General features: G+C 37.5%; 1 protein-coding gene and 1 long non-coding RNA gene across 2 annotated transcripts in view; one reads left to right on the forward strand and one right to left on the reverse strand.

The window, feature by feature from the left end:
• Window positions 1-15,117: 15,117 nt before the first annotated feature.
• Window positions 15,118-25,644, reverse strand: part of DRAM1 (DNA damage regulated autophagy modulator 1) — a 22,505-nt gene continuing 11,978 nt past the window's right edge. The window contains exons 2-7 of the mRNA XM_027881134.1: window positions 25,398-25,465; window positions 24,057-24,199; window positions 20,292-20,469; window positions 19,232-19,290; window positions 18,185-18,277; window positions 15,118-16,450 (exon numbers count right to left, since the gene is read on the reverse strand). Of these exons, the coding sequence (XP_027736935.1) occupies window positions 16,406-16,450; window positions 18,185-18,277; window positions 19,232-19,290; window positions 20,292-20,469; window positions 24,057-24,199; window positions 25,398-25,465 (586 nt within the window). The 3' untranslated portion in view covers window positions 15,118-16,405. The remainder of the gene's footprint in view (window positions 16,451-18,184; window positions 18,278-19,231; window positions 19,291-20,291; window positions 20,470-24,056; window positions 24,200-25,397; window positions 25,466-25,644) is intronic.
• Window positions 23,167-25,431, forward strand: LOC114056154. Its single transcript, XR_003570928.1, has 3 exons — window positions 23,167-23,218; window positions 23,559-23,605; window positions 25,184-25,431. It is a non-coding gene; the product is annotated as an uncharacterized LOC114056154 (long non-coding RNA).

Raw genomic sequence — 25,644 nt, forward strand, 5'->3', positions numbered from 1 at the left:
AACAAAACACACAATGAAACAAGCAATCTAGTAAAACAACTGCCAGTATGACTCTGCATCTTCTGAGCTCTACAGGGGCAGTAGCTTGAATTCCACAAAAGCAAAGATGTTCATCTATGTGTAGATATTTTGTATTCAGCAAGTGAGTTCAATTTATCTGACCAAGTGGATGTTTGAAAGATTTAATGGAAATATATGGAAAGAACACTTTTTAACCAGTTTTCTGGTTTTGAAAGACTTCCAAGTACTTGGAAGGAGATATAATTGATTTGTATGAAACTTTAAAACAATGGCTTTTGTCACAATCCCTTTGGAATATTACAAATCCTTATGGTTAGTCAGAAAAATTTATGTAAAGCTGCTCAGATCACTTTAATGAAGATGTGATGTATTTTATTCTCTTTATGTTATAGTATGAGTTGTTTGGGCTTCCTTTTCATCCCAATCCTGTCTTAAATTCAGAAATAGGAGTGGAGATGCTCACATTAGTTTTATGTATGTATCTTTGTAGATTAATTCATACTTAATCCAGAAGCATTTTATTATCAAAGAGGAACTGAATGATCAAGACAGCCCATGCTTTGTCTCATACTTAAAACATGCAAATAGGAAATATCATAGAGTCCTAGAATCATAGAATGGTTTGAATTGATTAAAGATCATCTAGTTCCAACCCCTCTGCCACAGGCAGGGATACCTTTCACTAGACAGGTTGTTGAGAGCCCCAGCCAGCCTGGCCTTGCACACTGCTAGAGATGGAAGTGTTACATTATGCACAGGTTATGTGATTTTCCCCATTTTAAAAGCACTGAGTCTTCCTGGTCTTTATTCACACCACCAGTATAAGACCTGCAACATCTGCTTATTGACTTCCCCAGCATCCTTGCAGGAAAGAAGGCTTGTACTTTCAAAAGGATGGATTGCATTTCATGCTAGAAGGCCTTTCTTATTGACAAAGTTCGACTGATTATTGCATTCGATCCTTTTCTTGTCATGTAGAAGATGATTTGTCACATGAGGGAGAAAGACCCAAGGAAAAAATGGGGCTATGTAACCACGTTGCAGGTACACACTTTTTCATTCCTGACATCACTCGCTCTGATTGTATACAAATCGTGGCAAGACAGAAAGAGAGAGAACAACCTAGACCAGCATGATAAATGTCCTTAAGGTCCCCAATAGGTACGGGTAGAGCAGAAAGTATGACTTCCAGCTGCGAAAACCTTTGTCCTACATCAGCACATCTGTACATGTGGCCAAAGGGTGACTGCTCTAAAAATTTGCTTGGCGTCACCTGTTTTAAAATAGCAGGCATAATAATGCCTAATATGTTGCAGAAGTGCAGACCTATCTAAATAGAAATTATCATGTCTGAATGTTTCAATATAGTTAGGTGAATATATGACAAAATATGAAATTCTAAATATCATGTGAGGCAGGGGCTTTCCTGCTTTCAGATCATTGTAAGGAACTTTAAAAAGATTTAATATTAAATTTTCACTTTTGTTTTCCTTAGATGTCCTAACTGGGCAGCATTCAGTTCCAAAAGTGTCTGGTTTTGGTACAAATGACTCATAAATAAAAACTTACTGTAGAAGTTTTAAAACTGGCGTGTAGTTTTCCACAAAGCAAAATCATAAGGAGCTTACTCTCAAAGTGGTGCTGCAAATACTGGAGTAAATACACAGGGTGACTGGGGGCAGTAGGACAAAAGACCACCTCAGGGTAGAAAGCTAAATTTAAAAGGTGGGAGTTTTCCTTTTTTTTCTTTTTTTTTCTTTTTTTTGCTTCTATATTTCTTCTTTTTAAAGGCAATCTGTCCAAAAATGCTCAAAAATCACATTCAATCCAAACTAATTCAAATTTAAAATATTTACATTCCTTTGTTACTGTTTGAATCACAGATACAAACCTTGGATCAAGAACACCTGTGGTGAGAGGTGCAAGCAGAAACGTGGCAGACTGGTCAATAAGAAAGCTTTAGCGATAGGGAATGAGATTTTGCTGCTTTATGATAATAACTGAGGACTGGAAACAAGCCTTTGTATAATTTCAGATTTTCCACACTTCAGACTTTTCCAGCCAGTTTATGGTTCCTGTACTCTGTGTTCTGCTAAAAATAACAATAATTACCTCCCACTGATTTTAATCCACCAAAGGCAGGAGAAGTTGGAGTCCTTCTGCAGGCAGACTGCAGGGAGTTGCCAAATTTTTAGCTGCCATTTGGTCTAACTTGCAGAGAATAGAGCTATACCTGAGATTTATGGAGGAGTTGTGCTTCTTAACCAAGCTAAGCACTGTCATCAAGACACTGAAAACAGCAACAAGAAAGGGAGGTTATAGGAGAAATAATGCCAAGTCTTACACTACAACAGTCTTGCATGCAAGTGATGAACTGAAGTTAGGATGAGAGCAGCAGTAAGGAAGACTGGCCTTTTTTTTGTGTGTGTGGTGTCCAACAGTGGCCCTCTTTGGGATTTTGTCCTTTTTGTGCTCAGCTTTCACAAATGGCACAAACCTTTCTGACAGCTGGGAGCCCACAGGTGTCTGTCCCAGCCACAGCTTGTGGAGCCCACTGGAGACAACCCCACGTAGCCCTCTGTCTGTCTCACAGCGGGCTGCCCTCTGCTCTGGTTCTCATTAGCTGCTGCCGCCAGCCATTCATGTTTTCTGCTTCTTTCAAACCACAGCTGAAACCTTGTTTTGGTGAACTAAGATAAAGTCAATGTAGCGTGGTTCCATCCTTCCTGCCACTGTTAGTCTGGCCAGACGTGGAAACACCTGTCCTCCTTCATGTGTCAGCAAGCCTTTGGAAAATAACCCCACTGACCTCGAACTTGAAAAAGGCAAGGATTCAGGGACCAAATTCTCTTTCCAGTTAAATGGAGAGAATTACTCAAATTCTCAGCTTTTATATTTACTGATCTGACAGCATATTATAATTTTGGAAATGCACTATGTAAACTTTCACCCGTTCTTTGAAAGAAATTATGTACACAGTGCAAAATAAAGCCTGTTTCCTCCAGGTAAAACATCGGTCACCCGTGAAAAACCTGTCTTATTTCTAAATTTCCTGCAGGCAATTTGCAATAGTCAGTGACGTAGTAAGGACAAAAAAACTATGCTTTGGAAACTACATGCTGTGGACCAAACTCAATGAAATACTTAAGTGACTGCAGAAAAAAAAATTTGCTTTTATGAAAAAGAATTGAGAAAAAATATTCTATAATTTAATAATTTAAAAAGTTAAAGCGGTGAGTTATTGTCAACCTGCAGATTTTGTCTGTCTGGAGCCCGGACAGTCAGTGGTTCTGAGGATTGCTGTGGATGACTAGTGGTCCACAAACTCTGCTTGGGAATCACTTTTCCAAACTGTAATTGAAATTGTGACAACTTATAACTCCAATTTGGCTTCTATATGAAAGGCAGAAATATGATATTATTATGTAATTATTCTCATGTTGTTTGGTTGGTTTGGTTTTATTGGGGTTTTTCTCGTGTCTAAGGGCAACTGACGTTCTGGTTTTTTCCCTGATGAAGGACTACAAATGAGAGCAGTGTCTGCAGCTAAGACTAGGTATGGGTTTACTTGGATATGGAAATACTGATGGATATACTGGACTTTCCTTTGAAACCTGAAGAATGCTAGGTCAGCATTGTGACAGCTGTGCCTCTGCTCACGTTTTGAGCAAACTTTGTTTTGGATTCCTGGGTCTGACTGCTTCTTAGCTTTATATTTATTTTACACTTTGAAGTTCATGTTACAAGATAGGTGCTCCTGCCTCTTTTTTCTCCATTTTGTTATAAATAAACAATTCTCAGCATCATACAAAGTTCACTGAGTTTATAGCTCTATTTTCTTCATTTGACTGGCCTGCCTCCAGAAAAGTTCTTGGGTTTAGGTGTATTCTTTCAGAACGAATGGAGTTTCCTGCCCAGACTGATGCCATTTGTTCCTCAAAAAGCCCAAGGTGATTCCTGAAAGGACATCTTTCCTTTTTCATCTCACAAGGTGTAACCTCATGTTATCACCCTGAAAAACTCTCATTCCTAGGGAGGACTTTCCTCGGTTTTAACAATAATTCTTATATAGTACTTTTCTATTCTAGGGTAATTAAATACTGGTGGAAAAGGGTGTAGATTTTCATAAGCTTGTTACCTACCTTTTCGTGGTTTTTTACGATTGCCTTCAAGAACAAAAGTTTTGGTACTGAATGGTACTGGAATTCATGCATCATAAGAAGAGAGAATTTCTTCACTTCCACTTCCACCCTTGTGCAACAAGACTGGAAGATCTGTTTTCTGTATGAAGGTATTAGTTACTCTATTCATAAGTGACACCCTATGCCTTCTGAACCTGCACAGCAGATGTAATCTGTTCTGAGACTGCAGGAAAGATTATGTGCTGGGTAAGAGAGAAATGCAGCTGTACTCTTCAGGATGCCCTCCTAAATAAAGGCATGAGCTTTGAAGCCCATCTGCTTAACAGCCTTCCAGGGCTTCTTCCACAAGAATATCAAAGCCTTGCTGCCCCAAATAGCTTTAGAAGACAGAATCTAGCAGTTTTGGTCCAGGAACATGAAAGAATTTTTCCAATCTACTCTAATCACAGTATACATCTGTAGAGTTTGATTTTGTCATCAAATCTGATGTACACTGGATTTTGGCTATCTGGTCTCTTGTTTTCTGCCCTTACCTAGTGTAATTTTTAACACAGGAATTTAAAAAAAAAAAAGAAAATAGAAGGAGAAAACAACCATTTGGAGACCATGTCATGAAACCAAGACAAGCATCTACTAATTAAATAACATCAGGAGTATCAAACATTAAAAAGGATACCTTTGAAAATTTTCATCCAGGAATCCTTATTGTTGAATCTGTATGCATGGTCCAGAACTTATTTAGATAGTTGTGATTGGTACCTAAGGAAGTAAGGTATGTTTTTAGAAGCTATTCCAGCAGCCAGGTCAAATATGAAGTCACATATGCAGACTGGACTGACAAAGACAGCTGTCCAAGACTTCTGCAGCCTTATGAATGCTAAAGCCTTAACCTGCCAACTCGGCTGGGCATTTCAACACTGCTGCCATGAAGGTATCAGCAAGTCCTTTAGTGAAGACTGTAGTTTTTGGCAGAGTGTAAATGAACACAAAACCTTTTTTAGCTTTGGCTCTGGGTTTTCTCTCACGTGAATACTTATCGATCTTGATTTACATGAGGCACCATTTCTGGATAAGAGATTGGAAATAATGGTAGATGCAGTGCCAGCTGTAATCTGCTAATTAACCCAGTGCATCAAAGTGAATAGCCCAGGGCACATGGTGCCAGCCAACCTGATCTCTGTGATACCCTTACTATTATGGCATTGTATAGTACAGGTAGTTCATTCTTTTCAGGAGAAGCTCATTTTTATTTGTTGTTCCACAGCAGCGCACAGAACTCATGGGCAGTCGTTCAAACAGGCATAGGGTGAATGATAAGCACATATATATTTGTAGAACTGAAGACAAATTTTAGTTAATGCAGTCAACTGCTTGACAGGTGATGACAAACAGAAAACAGAAATTACACAGACCAACCTCACCAGCAATGTGTGTGCACCGAGTACTTCAGCAGTCAGTAGATAAAAGTGGTATTGGTAACCACTGTTTACCTGCCTCATAACTTACTGTCAGCCAAAAATTAGTTAGCAGCAGGGTTTTTTCTGCAAATATCTCTCGAAGGCATTGAACAGATAAGCATGACAAGAACAGAATGTAAATTAAATTCAAGCAGAGTGGAAAGATTCCACAGGATTTCGATGTTGTTGAATGAGTCCTCTTGTAAACAGTCTTCTAAATGTGGCAGATGCCATGCAGTGTGGTTAGAAGGTCTCGTTTTCCTCCTTAGGCTAAATTTAAGTACCCCCAGTCTCTACTCCTTCCCTCCAATGAATCTGAAAAGGGCGAGCGCTGCGTAGCCCACTGCTCAGTCTGGTTCTTCATCTGTCATAACTGCACCATTATAACTCATAAGGAACCCATTAACGTGAAAGAGGTTTTGAAACCAAAGCCTCTCTTTTCAGAACCCTGATCTAGGAATGCTTTAATGGTATATGCCAGCTCAAGAATCAGATTCATTTTGGTTCTGGGAATCGAACCACAGCCACTGAAAAACAATGGAATTCAGGAATTCATGGCTTCTTCCAGAAAGTTAAGCAACAGCCTTAGTTTTTTGCTAAAAGAAGGCTAATAAGGTTTGATGTAACATCAGAGGAGCTAATTCAAAATTAATAACAATACTTGTTTTTTGGACACTTCAGCCTTGGACACTTCATAATTTTCCTTCCTAGGACCTTCTTTTGAAATATCCTACAGGCAGATGTCCTACTTCACAGGAGACCTCTCATATTCTTCCAATTTCCAGCTATGCTTAAGTATTTACTGATTGAGAACATTTCAACCATTAGGCAAAGGATCCTCTCTTTCTGTGTGGGATGCCAGATGTCAGCTGCAATATGGTCTGCAGAGACACACACTGTCTTAAGGGTACCTGGGCAGTAGGATGGTGGACTTAGTAATTTCTGCCTTATTTGAAACAGCACTGTCCCTGTTCAAAAGTAGATGTAAAGAAATAATGAACCGTGTACAAAGTGTGTTATGTGCAGAGTTGAGTGGCAGAAGAGAACTAATTTTCACTGTACCAGCAGAAGAACTGCCATGAACAATATGTAGAATCAAAAGCAGCAACTACCATGACACAATCTTAAGGGAATGGACACTTCAGAATGTGATTGGATTTGTATTTCCAGTTAAATAGAATACACTACCAAAATATTTGCTCCCATCACTGTAAATACAGATATAAGACGTCAGAGACTACTTTGATTTATATAGGCAGACAGGAAATACCAGAAGCCTAAATCATTCCAGTTTGTTCTAGGTTCTTACACTACAGTCCTGATAAGGGCTGGTAGCTAAATGCATGGGGAAAAACAATTACACCAATCCATATCCTTTAAAAAGAAGCAGGCTTAAAAACAAAGTTAAAAAATAGTGGGGGAAAAGAAGTGACAAAAATTACTAGATTCCTGAAAGGAACTTGTACTGGAATTCATGTCCTGTTTGCAATATCTGCTGTGAACTTCAGCCTCTATAGTTTCCTTCTTGTACCCTGCCCAAGGTGTAGCTGTACAGCCAAAACAAAGCCAGCTCTGTGTGCCTCTCCATGTGCAGCATTAGAAAGAAGAACACAAGCTGTAAATGAAGTTGGTTTAAGAACAAGTTTTGTGATTATAAATTAATTATCAGTGAATCAGCTGGTCTTTGTCCAAAGTTGTGTAAATCTAAAATCAGTAAGTTGGTTAAAAAAATATTTTACAATCCTAGGAAGTTAAAGGCACTGAAATGGCCATAAATAAATGTTAAAGACTAAAAGTAGATGTTGAAAAACAGACTCCCCAGATATGTTGGAAAAGAGCCTATAAAAGCCTTCAAAAGAATTTTCTTCAAAACACTATGAAAGTTAAGAGGAAACGCTCTATAGGAGATTTCATGATAATTATAAAGATGTTGTTTGGTAATTTCTGAATAATGTGTTCCCTTGTTTAAAAAAAAAACAATACTGACAGTTCGCAACAACTCAGAAAGAAATGTTCAGAGCAGCAACAAATATAAGCTAAGGAGTGAGTTCAGATTAGCAATAATTTATGTTGAACAGTGGTTTAGCAGTAGACTAACATAACTGTCCCCTGCACTGAGTATTTAGTAGATGAGGACTAATTCCATAGGTTTGGTTGAATGAAGTATGACTGCACATATGACTGATCCTAATGCAGGCCAGTATAAACACCAGTAAGAAAAGCCATCTTTGCCATTTTCTGATGGAGTCTCTATCCTCCTGATCATCAACAGATGTTTTAAGACTTCATCGCATATTATTTGGTGGGTGATCATTTACCTTGCGGCTCTTCCAGTTGCATCAGCATAGTTCTCTTCCCTGTGCTTCTCCCCAGACCTGTACTGGTCCATTAGACTCATCAGAGGTTTGTAGTTTTGCATCTGTTGTATTTCCAATGTCACTGGTTTTCTTTCCTGTTTGTTTTGTAATTTTTCTTTCCTTTTTTTTTTTTTTTTTAATTTCAGTGATGAACCTGGGGCTCCTGACTTAGGTTTCTGTTTTCCTATGACTCCTTGAGATGTATTTCAGCCATCACTTAGCTGCTGGGAATGGAGAACCCATCCCAATCAAGCAAACCTCCTCGCACCCTCAGTGACACCTGCTTCAGGGTCTCCTAACCTGACACCAGGGGCTGGAGTGGATCACCGCAAGCATCTCTCCTGTGTAGCTAATTCCTCAGTGTTTCATTTTAGAGACCCTGTTCCTCCTCTATTCTGTGATTCTGCTGGCAAAAAACTCCCCTGTGTTCCCTATGGGAGTGTGAAACAAGCTGGTGTCTTCCTGCCAGCAGCTACGTGGGGGCCTTTACAAGCAAGCACAATCTCCTGTTAGCCCAAAGTCTACACTGACAATCCATGGAGAGAAGAAATCCTTCTGTTGCCATCTGTGAGCAGGAACCTCTTCTCCAGGTCCTGTGACTGAAGTTACAATATAACTTTGCTTCTAAGAAACCTATCAGGGTATTGAGCCTTAGTAGTATTCAGAAAATGGACGAAAAGTGCTTCCTGATCCCTCTGTGTAATTTGTTGTCATTTGATGTAATTAATTCTTTGCAAAATAATAAAAGAATCTTTCTGGTTTTCTTCATTCCCACTAAGGCCAGCGATAAGTAGCATGTTTAGAGGAAAACTCCTGTAGTCCTACCTTTTCCTTTCCCTCTTTTCTCGTACAGGGACTCTCCTCTTCCTTACCCGTTTTCTCAGCTTCCAGTCTTTTAAACCTGTTTCTGAGTCTGTGTGCCTTGAGAGTAACAGACACAAACACAGCACAACTACACGGGAACTGCTGGTTCTGAAACACGATTACATAATCTAGTATTGCAGATGAAGACCCATCTCCAGATCCTCTTGAAGAAAACTGACATCACGAATTCCTGTTTTGTCATGCTGTTTAACTGCTAGTATGATTTATGGGATGCTTTCAATAACCCATCCATGGTATTGCTAGGGGTTTGGTTTCAGAGACTTCTGTTTTTCCAAAACCCAGAGGTATGCACAAAGGCAGTGTTTCTGTTCTTCCTAGAAATCCATGAGAGACTTATCTGTCCCCAGTCCCGAGCTGAACGCTTGATGTCCAGCGCTTTTTGCTCACTGAATTTAACTGAGTGGTTTGAGAGTCAACCCCCTTTCATCCTTGAACCCCTACTCAAGAAGACTCAGTGGTCGGCAGGATTGCATTTTTACTCCAGAAATTGTTTTTTTATTTGCCTATTTGTGCATTTTTCAAGAGTGAATTTTTATCTGACTGTGCAGTGAACAGTTTCCAATCCTGTCTTTCTTTAGTTTCCTCTCACTCCTCTTTAGTCTTAACATTGTTAAATATTTTTGCAACCAGAAGGTATTTTTGGAGTGAATATACTGCCATGACTCTCTGTTTTCAATGGCAACGCTCAGTTCTGGCTGCCACGAACAGACACAAGATGCCATGTAAAACTGCAAGTTGATTTTTAAAAAATATGATTATATAATGTTGTACCATTCCTTTTGGTTGAAATTCCAGGAAAGTAGAGATCAGGATTTTGTATTGCCTACCCTAAACAGTAAGCATGTTTTAAATTCAGTTCAAGACTAAAAACCTATACTAATACAATAATAGCGTTCAAATTTTAAAGCTTTTTGGCAAGGAGGGGTACTGAATAAATGTCAGCTTCACCCTTTGACAGCACTGGCAATCACTCTTTAAAATCTTCTATAATACTATAATTACCCCAAATATTTGGTTTAAACACTTTAAAGCTAACAAGCCGTGCCAGCTGTACGCAAGATCTCAGTTGAGAGTTGATTTTGGTCTGCAGTCAGGTCAGAGAGCACCCATGACTTACTACCTGCATACGTTTAAATTCCCCAGACATCAGATTGAGACCACAAAATGGAGGAAAGTAAGGCTAATTTGTTGACTGTCATGAAGAAAGATGATTTCTGGAATAGAATCACAGAAACCACATCCTAATACTAACATACTAAGAGAGCTGTTTGCCAACACAATTTGTGTGAATTGAGTATTAGGTAACACAGAAGGACAGAGGACAAAGGGAGAAATAAGAAATGGCGCCATCTCCGTGCCCCCAAAACCCAGAGGAAGCCATGCCAATGGAAAGCTTCCACACTCCTGAGAAAACAAGTGCTTGCTGAAGCTTGGCTCCTGGCTCCTCAGTTTCTTCTAAGACTGTTACAGCTACTTCAGATCTTGCCACAGTGCCACGATCTTTACACACAATTGCACTGAATTTCAAATTAAATGTTGTTAGAGGCTTAATAAAAATTACATCCTTTTGTAGCTGTGGTATCCATTCTGAGACCTCAAGTCTAAATACTTCACTTTGAACACTGTGTTTCTGTTTCCTCAGTAAGAAAACAAGTTGGGTTTAAGGAGCGGAAGCAGAGCAAGCTGAGTCTTAGAGCTGAACGTCTCCTTCAAACTGCTTACAGGGAGACAACTTGTTTTCCAGATTCATCCCTGAGGTTATTCTGCTGACACCAGAAGCTATTCAGGAAACATCCCCAGGCTCTTTGAACAACAACATATGCACTTGCTGAGCAGAGCAAGAAATACTAACAGTTAAAGCCAGTAGAAGGCTTGGAATCTGATTTTAGTTGATTAAAGAAGAAGATCACTTTTCCTTCAAGTGAAGATTCTTATCTTCTATTGAATTTGGATCTTCGACGACTAAATAGCTCTCTGTAAGAAAAGAGGGATATTTCATCAGAGGCATTTCTGAACATTGCATTTTCACCTGAACAGCAAGACCTGTGGTAAAAATCCTTTCTAAGCAGTAAAGACGAGATTTTATGTGTAATCCTACTGAAGGTTCAAATGTGTACAAAATTTTATTTATAACTTCTTAAAGGAAAAAAAAAACCACAGATTATTTTATTATCAAAAACAAACCTTGGACTAGCAATTGCATAAAACAATGTTTATGGTAACCCCACAGTAACAGCCTTTGTCTTTCCCACATCACCCATATGAATGTGACAAAGCCTGTGTACATAAGACCTTGTTTCAGAACATTTGGTTGGAGCATGGTCAATGTTTTTGAGGTATCTACACGTTGTATGTTTAGGGGGGAAGTTTGTTGATTTGAAAAACAACAAAAAATTCTTTGAATTGTAGTATTGTTCAAGAATTGTATCACCCAGTCACCCACATAAATAGTTCCATATTCTAGCTAAAATGAACAAAGATTTTAAAAGAGCCTATACGCTCAAAGATAAAAGCAAAGGCATATTATACTTCTTTAACAGTATTATTTCCTTTTTCCTGGTTAGAATTTCCCTAATCTTCCACAAGACCTTTCAAATTAACTTTTTGCATGGTTTCCACTTTTACCAAGCAAAACCCTCATAGCAGACATGATCATCTTCTCATACCAAACTGTCTCTTTCTGTGATTTTAAAATTGCATATTTTAGTGACATTTGCTGTGACCACCTTACCAAGCTGATGTTAGTCTGTGCTGCCAACACACTTCTTCTTGCCATTGCCATAGCAAAAGGCTCTCAAATAATTCAAACCGAAAGAAAAAAACTCCATGCAAACCATCTAATGTGTTTCAGCCACTTGATGCAGTGTGAAAAGAAGGAAAGAGAACTCTTTGCATGGAGATCCATCAGCTGCTAATAGCCCTAATAAAAATGGGCTACAGAGACCGTTCCTGCATATCTTATGATGAAAGTCTAGATGTTCATCAGAGAAACCTTCTTTGAAATGCACCTTTTATTTACAATGATATTTATGAGTGTGTGTTGGGAGAGGACTTCTTGTGGACTAAGAAGGCTCTACTGTGTTAAAGATGTCTATAATAATGACATATTTTTACTTTTCAGACCACTGCTTTGTTTTTTTTTTAAAATCCAAACAACACTTGATGGGAGTTTGTAGAGGATTATCCATGCTCAGTGGGTTTATTTAAGACTGAGGATACTGAGCTTGTATCATTGCAGGTGAAATAATGTTCAGAGGTCTGGATTATTGCTACACTTCACAGAAGACATGCAACAAATGCTAACTAAATGTTTAATTAGTCAAGGAAATAAGTGAAAAAAAAGGCATTATACATAAACAAAAATGTATTTTAAAAAGATACAGCAGCTGCCTTTGAATTTTTTTATGACCTCACAAGTCACTCTTTCTGGGCGCAGACTTGCTGCAATTTTGAAATGTTAAAATCTTGTTCTTTTTATACTGTTGTCTCATGAAAATAAGGTCTATATTGTCTTCTGATGCTCCATTGCAAACTGACAGAATTCTATTGAAGCAACTGTAAAAAATGCACCTTCTTTGTAACAGGGTAGGAAAATCTTCTCAAGAGAAGTGGCTCAATAATGACAGCTGGATTGCAGCTTGCACCAGTGCTAACTGCAGCAAGTGGCTCCTTTGACCTAGACAAATTAAACTGAAATTGAAGTTGCTATGAAACTACATGTTGCAGTAGCAAAACATATTTACTTAGACGAAGGCAGGAAGGAATGGCAAGGAAACTTAGATCTGACTTGTTTTCCACAAAGGCATAATAAAAAAATCATTTAACTGGGCCTCCAGACGACTATTAAAATCAATTAAAGCTACCTACAAAGCTATTGGACTTGCCAGCCTGAATGTGGGAAACGAACCCGGATCATGTGGTCTGCTAGTGCCATCTATTGTGTACAGGGAAAACTACAGATACCGCATGTCAGAGTTGTCTCTTTTCTCCTTAAGATGTGAGAAATGCTCTTTCTGCATTACAATACCGATTAAAAAATGTAGCCAAAGCTCATTAAATCCCTGATGCTTTTTATAAAACACAGCACTTATTATTATTTATGTGTATTTCAGCAACGTACAGGCCTCTAACCACTGCGAGGCTTCATCATGCCAATATTGTTTATATATGCATGTGCTGGCCATATGAGCACGTACACACGCACACAAATGCAGTGAAAGACCGACCCAACTGTTCTGGGTTTAGTCAAAGCCACAGATAAATAAAATTAATAAATTATAAATTAAAACCTATTGCTACTTCCCTACATTATGTTGAATTTCTCCCAAATAAAGGGACCTTAGCTCATTCTTCCAAGGAAGCATACATTATCCCTTCTTAAAATGCTACCTTTCACTGTTTCTCGGAGGAGAACAGCCCTTCCAGCTTTTTCCAGAGAGAGTATTTCTAGTGGACATTGTAAACTGCTAGGAACAGTTCACCAACCCCAAACACTCTGCCATCTTCAAGCAGACCCTCTAAAACCTCAAGGCTTGTGAAAATGTGGTCAATATTGAGACTAAGACTGTATTTATAGAGCAGTCTAAAATACCAAGCTCTTGAATGTCTTTACAAACTTCATACCAGGATGTCCAAAATTCACTGACATGTTACCATAATCACTCTGTTCCGCTTGAAACTTTTGCGACAAGTAGTAGGACAAAGTAATAAATCCCTTGCCGTCAAGATTACTACTGTCAAACATATGGTGCTGTCACACACAGGGCAGTGTGCAAACAGAGCAGATCAGAAACTAAAATTCAGAAGACCTCATGTGAAAAGCCAAAGGTGCAACACATGGTGATCACTGGCTTAGCGCACATGGGAAGGAAAAGCAGCGCCAGTAACAGAGTTCTAAGACAAAGCTGGTTTTCGGTATTTTGAATTGACTGAGTTTCATCCTTACATGATGTGATCTGGAACTGTGACAGAGACCACACCGATGGTATTTCATCAGCAGATCAAGCTGCATAACCTAGAAAAATGAGAATTGGCACTTTTGGAAGGGACAGAATGATTTAACGTAACCACTAAAAATAACAGCATCTGTCATGTGATTTACTGTAGTTTATGCAAAAGGAATTTCTCAATCGCTCCTGATGGGCTGACAAATAGAAAACATCATGCAGAGCAGATGATGAAAATATTTCTAGTATAGGTTCCAAGAGAAAATAGATATTTCTTGTTGCTAAGAAATGGGAAAATATAGAAAAAAGGGCCTGTAGCAAAGCAACAGGAATCTCTAACCCATAGAGTTCACTTGCTCATAAAAAGTGAAAGGGTATTAACTAACAAGAGTCAGCCACAGTTAAAATAGTACACCTTGCTAGAATAACAGTTTTTCACAATTGTTTGCAACTCCCATTTCAACTGAAAAAGTTTTGACTGAAAATCTGCCTGGAGCCAGAGAATCATCACAGTGTTTTCAATAGCTGTTCACTGCACAAATGAAAAGGAAATAATCCATTGTCTCTATCTGCATGTTGATGCATGCTGATGTTTTTGGTCTAACAAATTTAATAAAAGGTACACTGTTGGCAGTGTATTCTTTTGGTCGCGAGTATAGCTCTCATTAAAATGTATCACAATAAAGCTCAGAAAAAGGTGAAGGATTTCACAGAATCCCAGAATATGCTGAGCTGGAAGGGACCCACAAGGATCATCGAGTCCAGCTCCTGGCTCTGCACAGGATTATCCCCAAGAGTTACACCATGTGTACTTCATTCAGCAGTTCTTCAGTACTTGAATTAACACACTGATTTCAGCAAACAAGATTATCTTGATTCAGCCTGAACATTTTCTTCCCCCCTTTAGGATATTGTAATCACTGTAGAGGTTGGTTGTCATTTGAAATAACAATTTCAAGCTTCTATAACAACTTCAAGCTTCTTATCATTTAGTTTACGAAATCTAGGAATAAAAAACAATAGAAGAACAATACACAGTGTACTAAGAAATATGGTCTTTTCTTAATATGGCCTTCAAAATAACAGCATGTTACTTTTTATGGTTGATACACATTCTCTTTTTAGTATTTCTGATCTTCTCTTGAAAGGATGTGTGTCATTTGCAGGATACCTAATCAGCAAGACATCGGTCCTTTATTTAGTCAGTACTAGATTTGATTTTTAATTTGATTGTAGCTACAAACCTCTGAAAGATAACCTGATTACTATGGAAAGTAAATCTGCTAGAGAAAAACATGTTCACTATTTGGAAGAACTTATAAAGAAAACATCAACTCTTTATGTTGTGAAGCAGCTGAATTTAATACAGTTTAAAATACATATTAAAGGAAATATCAACAGATGACTAATCTTAAGACATCCCTGTCCAAAACACACATTACTTTTACTTTGTGGAAAATTAGCAACTGAAAATCATCAATATTTCTGCATAAACTGTGACAGAGCATGGCAAATGTAATTTTCAAGAACTTAATTGACAGTCAAGTGGCTAATGCACTGAATGGAGGTAGCAGATCAGTCCACAAAAGAACGTTTTTGCCTGCAGATACCTGTAACATCTGACCCCACAATTAACTCCTTTCCCAGTTTTTCATTACAGAAATGTGTCTATAGCAGCAAATACGCCATATCTTCACTACAGATGCTCCCGGGTTGTTTTTTTTTCCTTCAGTTTTATGTATATAATACTCATATACATATGACCAAAAACCTGAAAACTACTTGTTTTCCATGCGTTTCCAAAGACTTTTAGGAGACCTTCTTCATTCCATCATTGTAGGTTAAAACACAGGCTGGAAACTTCTGCTTTGTGTTAACCAAATTGCAGTAAGATTTCTCTTTGCTATGGAATGCATAAATGTAAATTGACTTTCTACTCTCACTTTAGTTTAAAGTTTCCTATGGCCAGCTGTGCATAAAAGGGAAAACGGGGCAGATTTTTATATATTGCAGTGATGATTAGAAAACACCTTTTCAAGCAATTTAGTTTAAACTTGTCCTAGCACTTGTATTTGTTTACAATGCCCAGTACCAGAAACATGCAGCATAGTGCTAAATTTCTAGTCTTGAACAAAGATGCTCTCAACATCTTCCATAGCCCTTTCAACTTAACAGAGTAGGAATTCAGCCTTAGTGATCTCCATTGCCTTCAGATTTTCCTGTTAGCAAAATGTACTTTCTCAAGTTTTAAACTGATGTTATTAACTAGACTACAGCACATTATAAAGTATGGACATGCCCAAAAGGGAAGATCTGAGGAGATCAAGTTCTTGAATGACTTTGCAGTGCTTCTAGAGGTTGCTTCTATTACAGTATTTTTAATATAACAAACCGTATAAAAATTACAAAATATTACAAAAAGGCAGCAGGAACGTTGCTGTGTGTTTTTAACATCTTTTAGAGGATGTTGTTGTAGATGTTGCACAGTTAATGGCATGGTTTCTTAATGCAATTTATCAATCCCTGTCCCTCTGCAACATTTTCTATGAGTAAAAAGAAACCTAGAATTTTCAAGATACAAAATATTCTTTTTCATATCAGGAGTCTTCATGTATTTCTGCTGATATCCTTACAGAAAATCTCTAAAAGAAAAATAAAACAAGATCAGCCTAAGATAAATTAATTTTACAGTTCTGCAATCCAAAGTACAAGGAGATAAAACAAAACAAAAGAAAAAAGTGTTTAAGTGAAATACATCCTATGGGAAATTTTTTTTAAAAAGGGGATGATTTTTCTTAATTTTTCCTATTTTTCTTAATTCCATCATTTTCTCTTATTATGTTCACAATATTTATGTACAGTTAAACTCTGAATGTTTAACACTGTGATCAGAAGTAAAATTATCAACTAAAACTTGCTGAGGAGTATTCTGAGGACTACAGCATTGTCCTGCAAATATCCATCTCCAAGGGAAGAGTCTGACCTTTGATGAAAGAGATGCCATCATATATGCAGGCACCAGAGTGATGGACTAGCAATAAACACCTCCCCACAAAATGATGGATTAAATGATGCATGCACTTCTGAATGTACTTCAATAATTCTGTCCTTTTAGAAGGACAGTATACACCTTTAAGATAATGCATTGCGTGATTTTGAACAATTGCTTTTTAAAAAAAAATAAGTGCTTTTTTTCTGCTGTAGCTAGGGGAGGTTTATTATTATTTAATAAGGAAAAGTCCTACAGACATGGTCTATACTAAGTCAAAACTAAACACACATAGAAATGTTTGCTATTCATTAGTAAAATAAGATAACTAAGTAAAAAAAAAAGAACTAAGAATCCTTTGTTGCAAACTTATTTCTGTACATGCTTAGAAAGCTACATGTATATTATATAGAAGTATTAACTACTTCCATGCTGTGAAGAAGGAAGGGAATTAATGACAAAGTTTTACGTGATCTGATGCCAAACTCTGCTTTTACGCCAGAGGACATGGAGGGTTCTCACTATTTTTCCACCCTTCCCACCTCCACAAATTCTGGATACGGTTTCCAGCAATTTATCACAGCACCAAGTTGTTCTCACATTCTACACTTGTGCATATACTTACTTGGATCTGGTTTTCGGATTTCTGGGACCTGTGTGAGGCAATGCTATAAATGAAAGACCTACATATGAGGTATGAGATCTACAGTGATTACAAGTGAGTCAGTTCATCTTTGTGACAGGTATAAAGCAGCAGTTCTCAGTAAGCAACAAGACCTGGTGAGGCAAAGGTTGGGAAACTAAGTTCAAGGCATGCCTTTCATAAGTCATACAAAAGCGTTTTCTTGTAACTAATCTAGTATTTTCTCTTCCTAAAATTCAGGCTTGATGCATCACCAGATCCAGCTACCCAAACCAGAATGTCTTTATGTCAATTATTTTCCAAAAATTATTTTATATTTTTTGGCCTGTGAGGGAATGTCAAGCCAAATTGTGATATCTAAAAAGAAAGGAAACATCCATTGTTGAAATGCAATGGATTATTATATAAAAACTCTCAGGTTTAGTTGCATTTTTTATTATGCATATAATTTTATTATGTCAATGTTAGAAGGCCTCTTTCTCAAAAAGATTGGTAAATAAGTAGAACATATTAATTTAATGAATAATTGTACACATCAGACACATATTAAACTGTTAAACTGTATTTTATGTTTTAAAAATGAGGTGAAGAATACATAGACAGAAATCAGTTTTAACATTGGTAAAATTTGTTTCTGTACAGCTTTGGTGTATCTGTCTGACATAAAGAATGGTAATTTTCAATTGCATTTGTTGTTATACAATTCATAACTCTTAGCCACTGCTAAAATATGTAGATACCCACCTGAAAATCTCTAATGAACGTTAAAAAGAAGAAGATAAAACCAAAGGCCACCGTCCATTCACAGATTGCACTCATAAAATGATAAGTATAATCCTGACGGAATCAGACATAAAACAAATTTTCAAATAAAACAGCTAAACAAAATACATGTGGAATGCTATAGACATTTCCTTCTGTAAATTCAACAAATATTATAAGACTTATGACTCATCATTCTAATACTCCATTGTACAAAAGTCACTTCAGACTTAGTTTTTACAGCATGGTAAGTGCATCCCAAGTAAAAAAAAAAAAACACCAAAAACCAAACAAAACCTCAAGATATTACTAAGATTGTCTAACTTGCAAAGATTTTTCTCATGGCTGCCTTGCCACTGTTTGGTTGAAGTACATTGCTAAGTTTGCTTTTATTAAGGGTCTTAAAGCAGGATGCACTCTCTGCATTATTTAACGTGGTTTTTAGTACTTCCTTTTTTTAGTACTTCCCTTTTGTTTGTCCAAAAATAAAAATTCCTTTTCATAGTTATCATTCTGAGAACACTGAAATCAATTAAAATACCTAATATTGACTTTAGTGTGCTTCAGTTCAGACCCTAAATATTTATGGCAGTAATAAAGACTTTTTAATAAAGAATGGTAAAAAAACTGAAAAAACAAATGTTGTAAAAAAACCTCAGAAACTTCAGAATCAAATTGGTCCACTTTTGTTTCATGTGTAAAGTTCATTTTCAAGAAACTGAGGAAGTAGAACAACTAATTTCCAGAACATTTTTTTTTTTTTTTTTACTATGGGAAAGTTTCAAACACTTGGTTAAAATGAAAGTCTCACTCTCTAAAGACTGAACCCTCCACTGCGAGTTTCCTTACCCGAGCCACATACATTTTTCTAATGAAAAGTAAGTAACCAGCATTGCACAAATCTGTTCATGATAATGCACTATTTAAAGTCTCTAAAACGTTTGTACTGCTAGACACTTTTAGATCACTATAACAGCATTCCCCACATAATATGATAGAGGGTAAATTGGCTGCCTAATAAGATTCTACCTTTTCACCTGGAGTCCAATCAATTTTTGTCATGGAAACTTGAGAAGCAAACACAATCACTGGGAAAAACAGTGTAAAGGAAAACCATAACATTTTAGTGAGTAATACTGAAAATATTTGCTCGCAAAATAACACCCCATCTTCCCCTTCCAGAAAAAAGCAGCACCTGAACAACCAGAATATCAAATCAAGATATTAAGAAAACAAGTAAATGAAACACATTATTGCAAGGTAAGTGGTAGCAGCAATCAAAACACATTTGTTGGTTCTTTCAAAGTACAGACAATAAGGAGAGACACTCCAAAACTTAAATCATATTTATGATCAAGAACTGTAGGAGCAGAGTCCTTCATTGTTGGAAGGGGAACTATGTTGGTTTTCACTGGTCCACAACAGGTGCTTGACATATTTGTACAACTTCCTCTCAGGAACTGGGGCCACCTTTAAAAACATTTTCCCAGCTGCTGAAACCAAAAGCAGGCTGTATCTGGCTGACTGATGTGATGAATCTGCTGTGACCAGTTTTCAACAGTGGCAGATCACCCAAAGCCAGTAAAATTAATTGAATGATTCTAAATTTCAGCATGCCATGGGAAAAGCCATTAAGTGTGTTCAGTGTGTCTTTAGGGGAGGCAATTAATGAAGGCTAGCACCAACCAACATGACCAAAATCATTTGCTTAGGCTTGAAGAAAATCTTGCCATCTTTATTTTGTACATCTCTGTTTTTGGTTCATGGCCTCCATTATTGCAGGCCTTTCTCCCTTCTGTCCTTCTAATGAAGGAGGTTGGAAAGCTGATCTACGTTTATTAGCGTATGATCCTGTGAAGAACATTGGGGCATTGGTTTGAAATATACCACTGAAATAAGAGATAAAGCTTTTTAGAAGACTCTAAACCTCATCTTTATGCTATCAATGGTGTCTCAATATGCTCTATTATATGCATTAATGAGCCCTAAGCAAAGAGTGCAGCTTCATGCTTTATCAACAATGTTTTAACTTAAAAGGAAAGTCATGAACGCATAAAGGGAAAACCACGGGATCCACCATAAAGGATACTGGGAACGAAAGCAATGCATGATATTGCAGATATGGCCATCCTTATGTGACACACAAAGTAAGTGTTCCATTTTGGGCAGGACTTGTAGGAGATTACAGACTGAAGTGTAATGTATACAACACCCGAGCCAAATGCCACCAAAGCTCCTACGTCATGGACACTGGGAACAGCCAGCTCCTGGAAAAAGAACCAGCATAATGGTTAGCTGCTACTGTCTGAGTAGTGGCAGGAATCAATGAGGCGTGAGAAGACAGCAACCACATTATGCTGGGCACACACAAGGAGTGGGAAACAGTCCCTATTCCCAGCAGTCTACACAGGGAAGACGAAAGAGAATAGAAAAAGAGTAGCTCAGAGAAGTAAACTGTGTCTAAAGCCACTGGGTCAGTCCTTTCCCATGTTCATGTAAAAGTTTAGATCAGTTTTAGTTCTGTTCAGCAGTTGCTCTATTACCAATTAATGTTTCCACAAACAGGAACTGGCTTGCGTTTTTCTTCAAAGGTTCTTATAGTTCCTCACTTCCCCTCACTCTGCCAGATTTTAACCCCACGCTGAGATTCTAATCTGCATTTGTGCGGCCAGACTCTAATGGTAAAATTTCATGGGAGCTGTTCTAAACAGTGACTCCTATAGCTCCATCCCCCACCCTCAGTGGCCAATCACAAGGCTCCAGGAAATAAGTAAGGAGAAAATTAGTTATATATTTAAAAAATATCGCTATATGTGACCTATATTTTTGTAATATCCAGCCTATGGAAGATTCCCTCCTTTATAACAAAAACAAGTAGAATATCCAGTAGCAAAACAGATTAAGATTCCAGAGCAATTACTATATTCTAAAGGTTTCAAAAACTTTTACAAAATCAAAGATATGGCACCTTGAAATGCAATATCAGTCAGGGAGACAATGTTTAAAGATCCTTTCTGTCACCAGAGCATAACCAAACCAACAGGTGTTATGAACCTAGGAACTGACCTACTACAGATCTGTTTTCTTGATTCATGAAAACATATCTATACCCTTTCATTATATATCTTAAGAGTCTTTCCTGCCTGGAGGCCCCTGTTTTCTTTGTCTTGTAATGGTGGTTGTGTTCACATGCTCTTTTCCCCCATGCTTTTCTTTATACTCATTCCCTTCTATCTCTCTGTGACGTATTAACTTTTAGTAGAATTTAAAGCATGTTCCTCACACAGGTGTTTACATGGCAGTTCATCTATACTTGCATTTTCTTCTCCTCTGTCCCAATTTCTGACTCCCATATATACAGGAATGGTAGGATTTGGTATGGAAAGCATTAAACAAGCATTGCATTTAGCCTGTACACAATATAGAGAGCTTTGCTAACATGACTGTCGTGATTGCTCCTGCCAAACTGCCACAGTTTCCTTTAAAAAGTCCATCACACTCAATTCCTACAAGAACCTAGGACCTGTTGCTACATGTGCTACAGTAAGCCTCCTAAATCTTGCAGGTAAAGGCAGGAAGATCATTCTTTAATCATGTGTAATGTCTTACAAGCAAAAGTAGAGCTGCTAACACCTGGAGTTTCACTTCGCCTTTTTCATGAAGGACTACAGGGCTTTGCCTTCCACATCCAACTATCTTCTTAAAGCTAACCCTCCACTGCCTTTCATTTCTGTATTTCAAGCATTGTGTTATTTAAAACAGAGAACAAACATTCATGACCATTGCTTATTTTCTCAGAAAATCATTTGCTTTTAAGGGACACAGTCTTTTGTGCCATTTTGTTCTTCACTTTTACTAAGTGTTCAGACACCAATACCATTAAACCTTCATGCTACCTACCACGTCTCTTGAAGCAAAAAAGATGAAAAAAATAAGCAAACCTTAAATATTTCAAGTACAGTTTCACACTGAAGCCTTTTTAGCAGACTAGGTATTTTGCTCTGGAGACAGAAAAAATGAACTGATGCCCAGTAGTATCAATCAACTCTACTACAGTACTCAGGTATGTTGTGAACTCACCTGCTGGGTAAAAATGAGTGTTTAGAAACTAACATGAACATAAATAGTGCATATGAACATAAATTTCCTGCATGACACCCTGATTAGAGGGATTAGACAGAATACTAACGAAATAACTTCTAATTCCAGCTTTGCTTTGATCTCCTGACCTGAAACAATCACCTTGAGCAAATCTCCCATCCTCTTCATGTCTCAGTTATTCTACTAAATGGGTAAATGGAGGTAGGAATGTACTGTTCACTGGTTGTAGACTATATAGTTAAAAGACTAAAGACTTGCAAGCCACCATTTCCAGCTTCATGGGCAAGTAAGCATTCTCAAAATCTGCTATATAGATGCTTAGCTAGATTAGATCCTTACTGCGTTCTGAACCCTTCCCACAAACTGCACTTAGCATGGAAAGCAAGGTCAAAGCAGAGGAAGCAGAAATTAGGTAAGGAAGGAGTTTAAAATAGGCAACGAGAGAAAACAGAGATAAGAACCAATGTTATAACTGTCAAGGGACCCCTCTGAAAACGTTAGCATCAAAGTTTCTGCTTCCCTGTCACAATTATTTTGCATTCTTGAATTTGCCTTTTCCTTATTGAAGCTGAGTTTGTTTTCTACTTCAGTCAAGCAACACTGTTCCCCATTATCTAACTTTTTTGTGCCACATACAAATCTTATCAATAAGAGTACAGATCTTTAAAAGTAAAATAGTGTGCTTAGAATAGACTGCAGTGCCTGTGGTGTTTGGAATCCACACATACTGCCTGGATGTAAAACTTAAAAAGGGTAAGGTATCAATCTAAGGCAGCATTTTTGTCTGAAAATACCATACTCATTACATGTGAAACTGCACTGGCTGCTGAAACCCTGACATTCTTTATTTTCAATTCCTCTGTATGTTGTCAGGTCACTGTATGAGCACACCAGTATTTACCAAAATGTTCCAAGGTAGGCCTTTAAAAGAAATGATTTAGTTGCTTCTGCAGATTTAAAGGCAGTATCTCAAACTACCTGCAAATTCAATTTTACTTGATTCTAAGCTGCAGCTTTCAGTGCAATTGTCCTAATACTTCTTTGTGTCAGAATGTACCCTATTACACACTGCCTCACTATAAAAGGGGAAATTAACAATTTGTTTCAGTATTTTTTGTCTCTATTGAATTTTCTTTCAGACACTGAGGAATGGACTTTGATTTTTAATGGGATGTCAAATCTTTTTGGGCAAAGTAAGCAGTAATTCTACATGTCTCTATAAAAAGACAACATGTTGTTATGCCATCTCCTACAGACTCAAAACAACAGGCTGATATTGTGCTCAATGTTCTCACCTGTCAGGTAAGTCTAGTTTATTCTGTAGAAAGTTCTGCTAGTGAGCGTGCCATCATTCAGGCAAAAATGCAGATGCATTTGTCAGTCCTACTTATTTTGCCCTCCCTAATTAAACTTTGAAAAGCAAAGCTTTTCACAGTCAAATTCTCACTGTAAAAATTTTACAGCAAAAGCATCCATATTAAGTTGGTTTATAGTACAGACCTTTTACCAGACAAAGACACAGAAAACCCCTTACTGACATAACATTTTTGCACAAGCAAAAAATCAAGTATCTAGGGAGAAAACAAATCTGTCTTTTTAAAGGTACTAAATAAAGGCAGGAGCAAAGGAAGGCATTCCTACTTCATTTTCCAGGTATTCACTTTGGGATAATGTTAATCACTCTTACCTATTTGAAATTTTAAGTGGTAAAACAACTTAAGTTTCATTTATGATATGAGATTTATGGTCATACCTGAAAAGTTGCAACTATGCCCATTCCAGTACAGCCCATCAATCCAATACATAATGAAAACATGTTGCATGAAGACCTAACAAAGTGCGATGACTCATTTTGCTTCTCTATTAATAAATATCTGATGTACATCGTAATTACACCTGAAAAAACCCAACCAAAAAATACATGTTTTGTTCAATGATCACATATTGCTTACATTTTAACACCTTTTCCTGTAACAAATGAGCATGCAGAATGAAATTATAAGCATAATACAGTAACTAATATTGCCTTTAAATCTACCGGGATGAAGAAAAAAGGTAGTGAATTTCAGATATATTACTTTCAGACAAAACTTTATCTTAGTCTTAACATCACACATTATTGCTATCTAGAAATAACTGTACATCACTTCAAGAAAAACACCAATTCAAATCCCATTCTCCTGGGTGTTTTGGGCAGAGGTATTGCCATTCCACATTAGGAACAGATGTTACAGGGAGATGAACCATAAGCTGGAAGTGGGAGGTTTTATTCTGCTCTGATATGCAGTCTTGTAGAAGAACTACAACTCCTTATAATGGATGGTCTGCAGAATCAATTAATTTTTGCAGTCACTACATATGTGACCCTGATACGCAGTTCACTCCTACAAGCACCTGTACTGGATAAGAAAATCATGGTTCATCAGGAAATAATAAGCTGTAGACTGGATTCCACAGTTATATATAACACAGAACATGGTTTTAGTCTATCTACAGTTGGAAAAATTCATCAGGTAGCTTTGCCCAGGCACTGTGAGGTTCCATGAAACACACCAAGATAGTGTGAGTGAATGAGCCTCTTAGAGAAAGTAAAATATGAGATTTTTACTTTGCCTTAAGGCCATGGTATACTACATGTATACAGAGATACACAGCTCTTGATCCTTCATCCCCTGAAAGTGAACAGAAAATGCCAAACTTCCTGACTCCCATCAGTCATTTCGTAGAAGAGTAGGAATGTTGCGGAGAAAACGAGGTGTTGTTTCAACACTGTTCTTCCCCTTTGCTGCAGCATATTAGAAACTAAAGCATCCCCCTATCAGAGACAAAGTTTTTGCAGAGTAATTAATTATGCCATCTTTCTTCCCCTTTTATTTCCAGCCTCATTGACTACTTTGCACTGATGAGGTGCTCTTAAGAGACCTAAGTGCCTCCTAAGAACCTGGCCCTCTGGCTATTACTTACATCTATCTACACCACCATTTGACTGTGGAATGGTTTTTCTGCAGAGTACTGAACGGACTGCAATGTAAACAGACAACTTTTGCTAATTCTCATTTCTTCATTCTGGGCAAACCAAGTACTTTATACATACCTAAAAGAGCGGAAATATTAATCATAAAACCAAAGACACCACTCTCTGGAGGTTTTGTTCCAGTGTCACTAAAGCAGGAGGAGAAAGAAATTAACAGTTAATTGAAATCTGTGAAACATAAATGAGATGTACATGTGAAATCCCAAGAACAATATAATTTGTGTGAAGTGCTGCTATGGGAGTAGGGCATTTAAACATATCTTCTGCTGCACACGTAGCCTCCATTTGTAGTAGTGAATCTTTTTTT

Source organism: Empidonax traillii, unplaced genomic scaffold, assembly GCF_003031625.1.
Source record: "Empidonax traillii isolate 1590-97213 ecotype Southwest subspecies unplaced genomic scaffold, ASM303162v1 scaffold84:size2688230, whole genome shotgun sequence".
In the NCBI taxonomy this organism is placed as follows: Eukaryota; Metazoa; Chordata; class Aves; order Passeriformes; family Tyrannidae; genus Empidonax; species Empidonax traillii.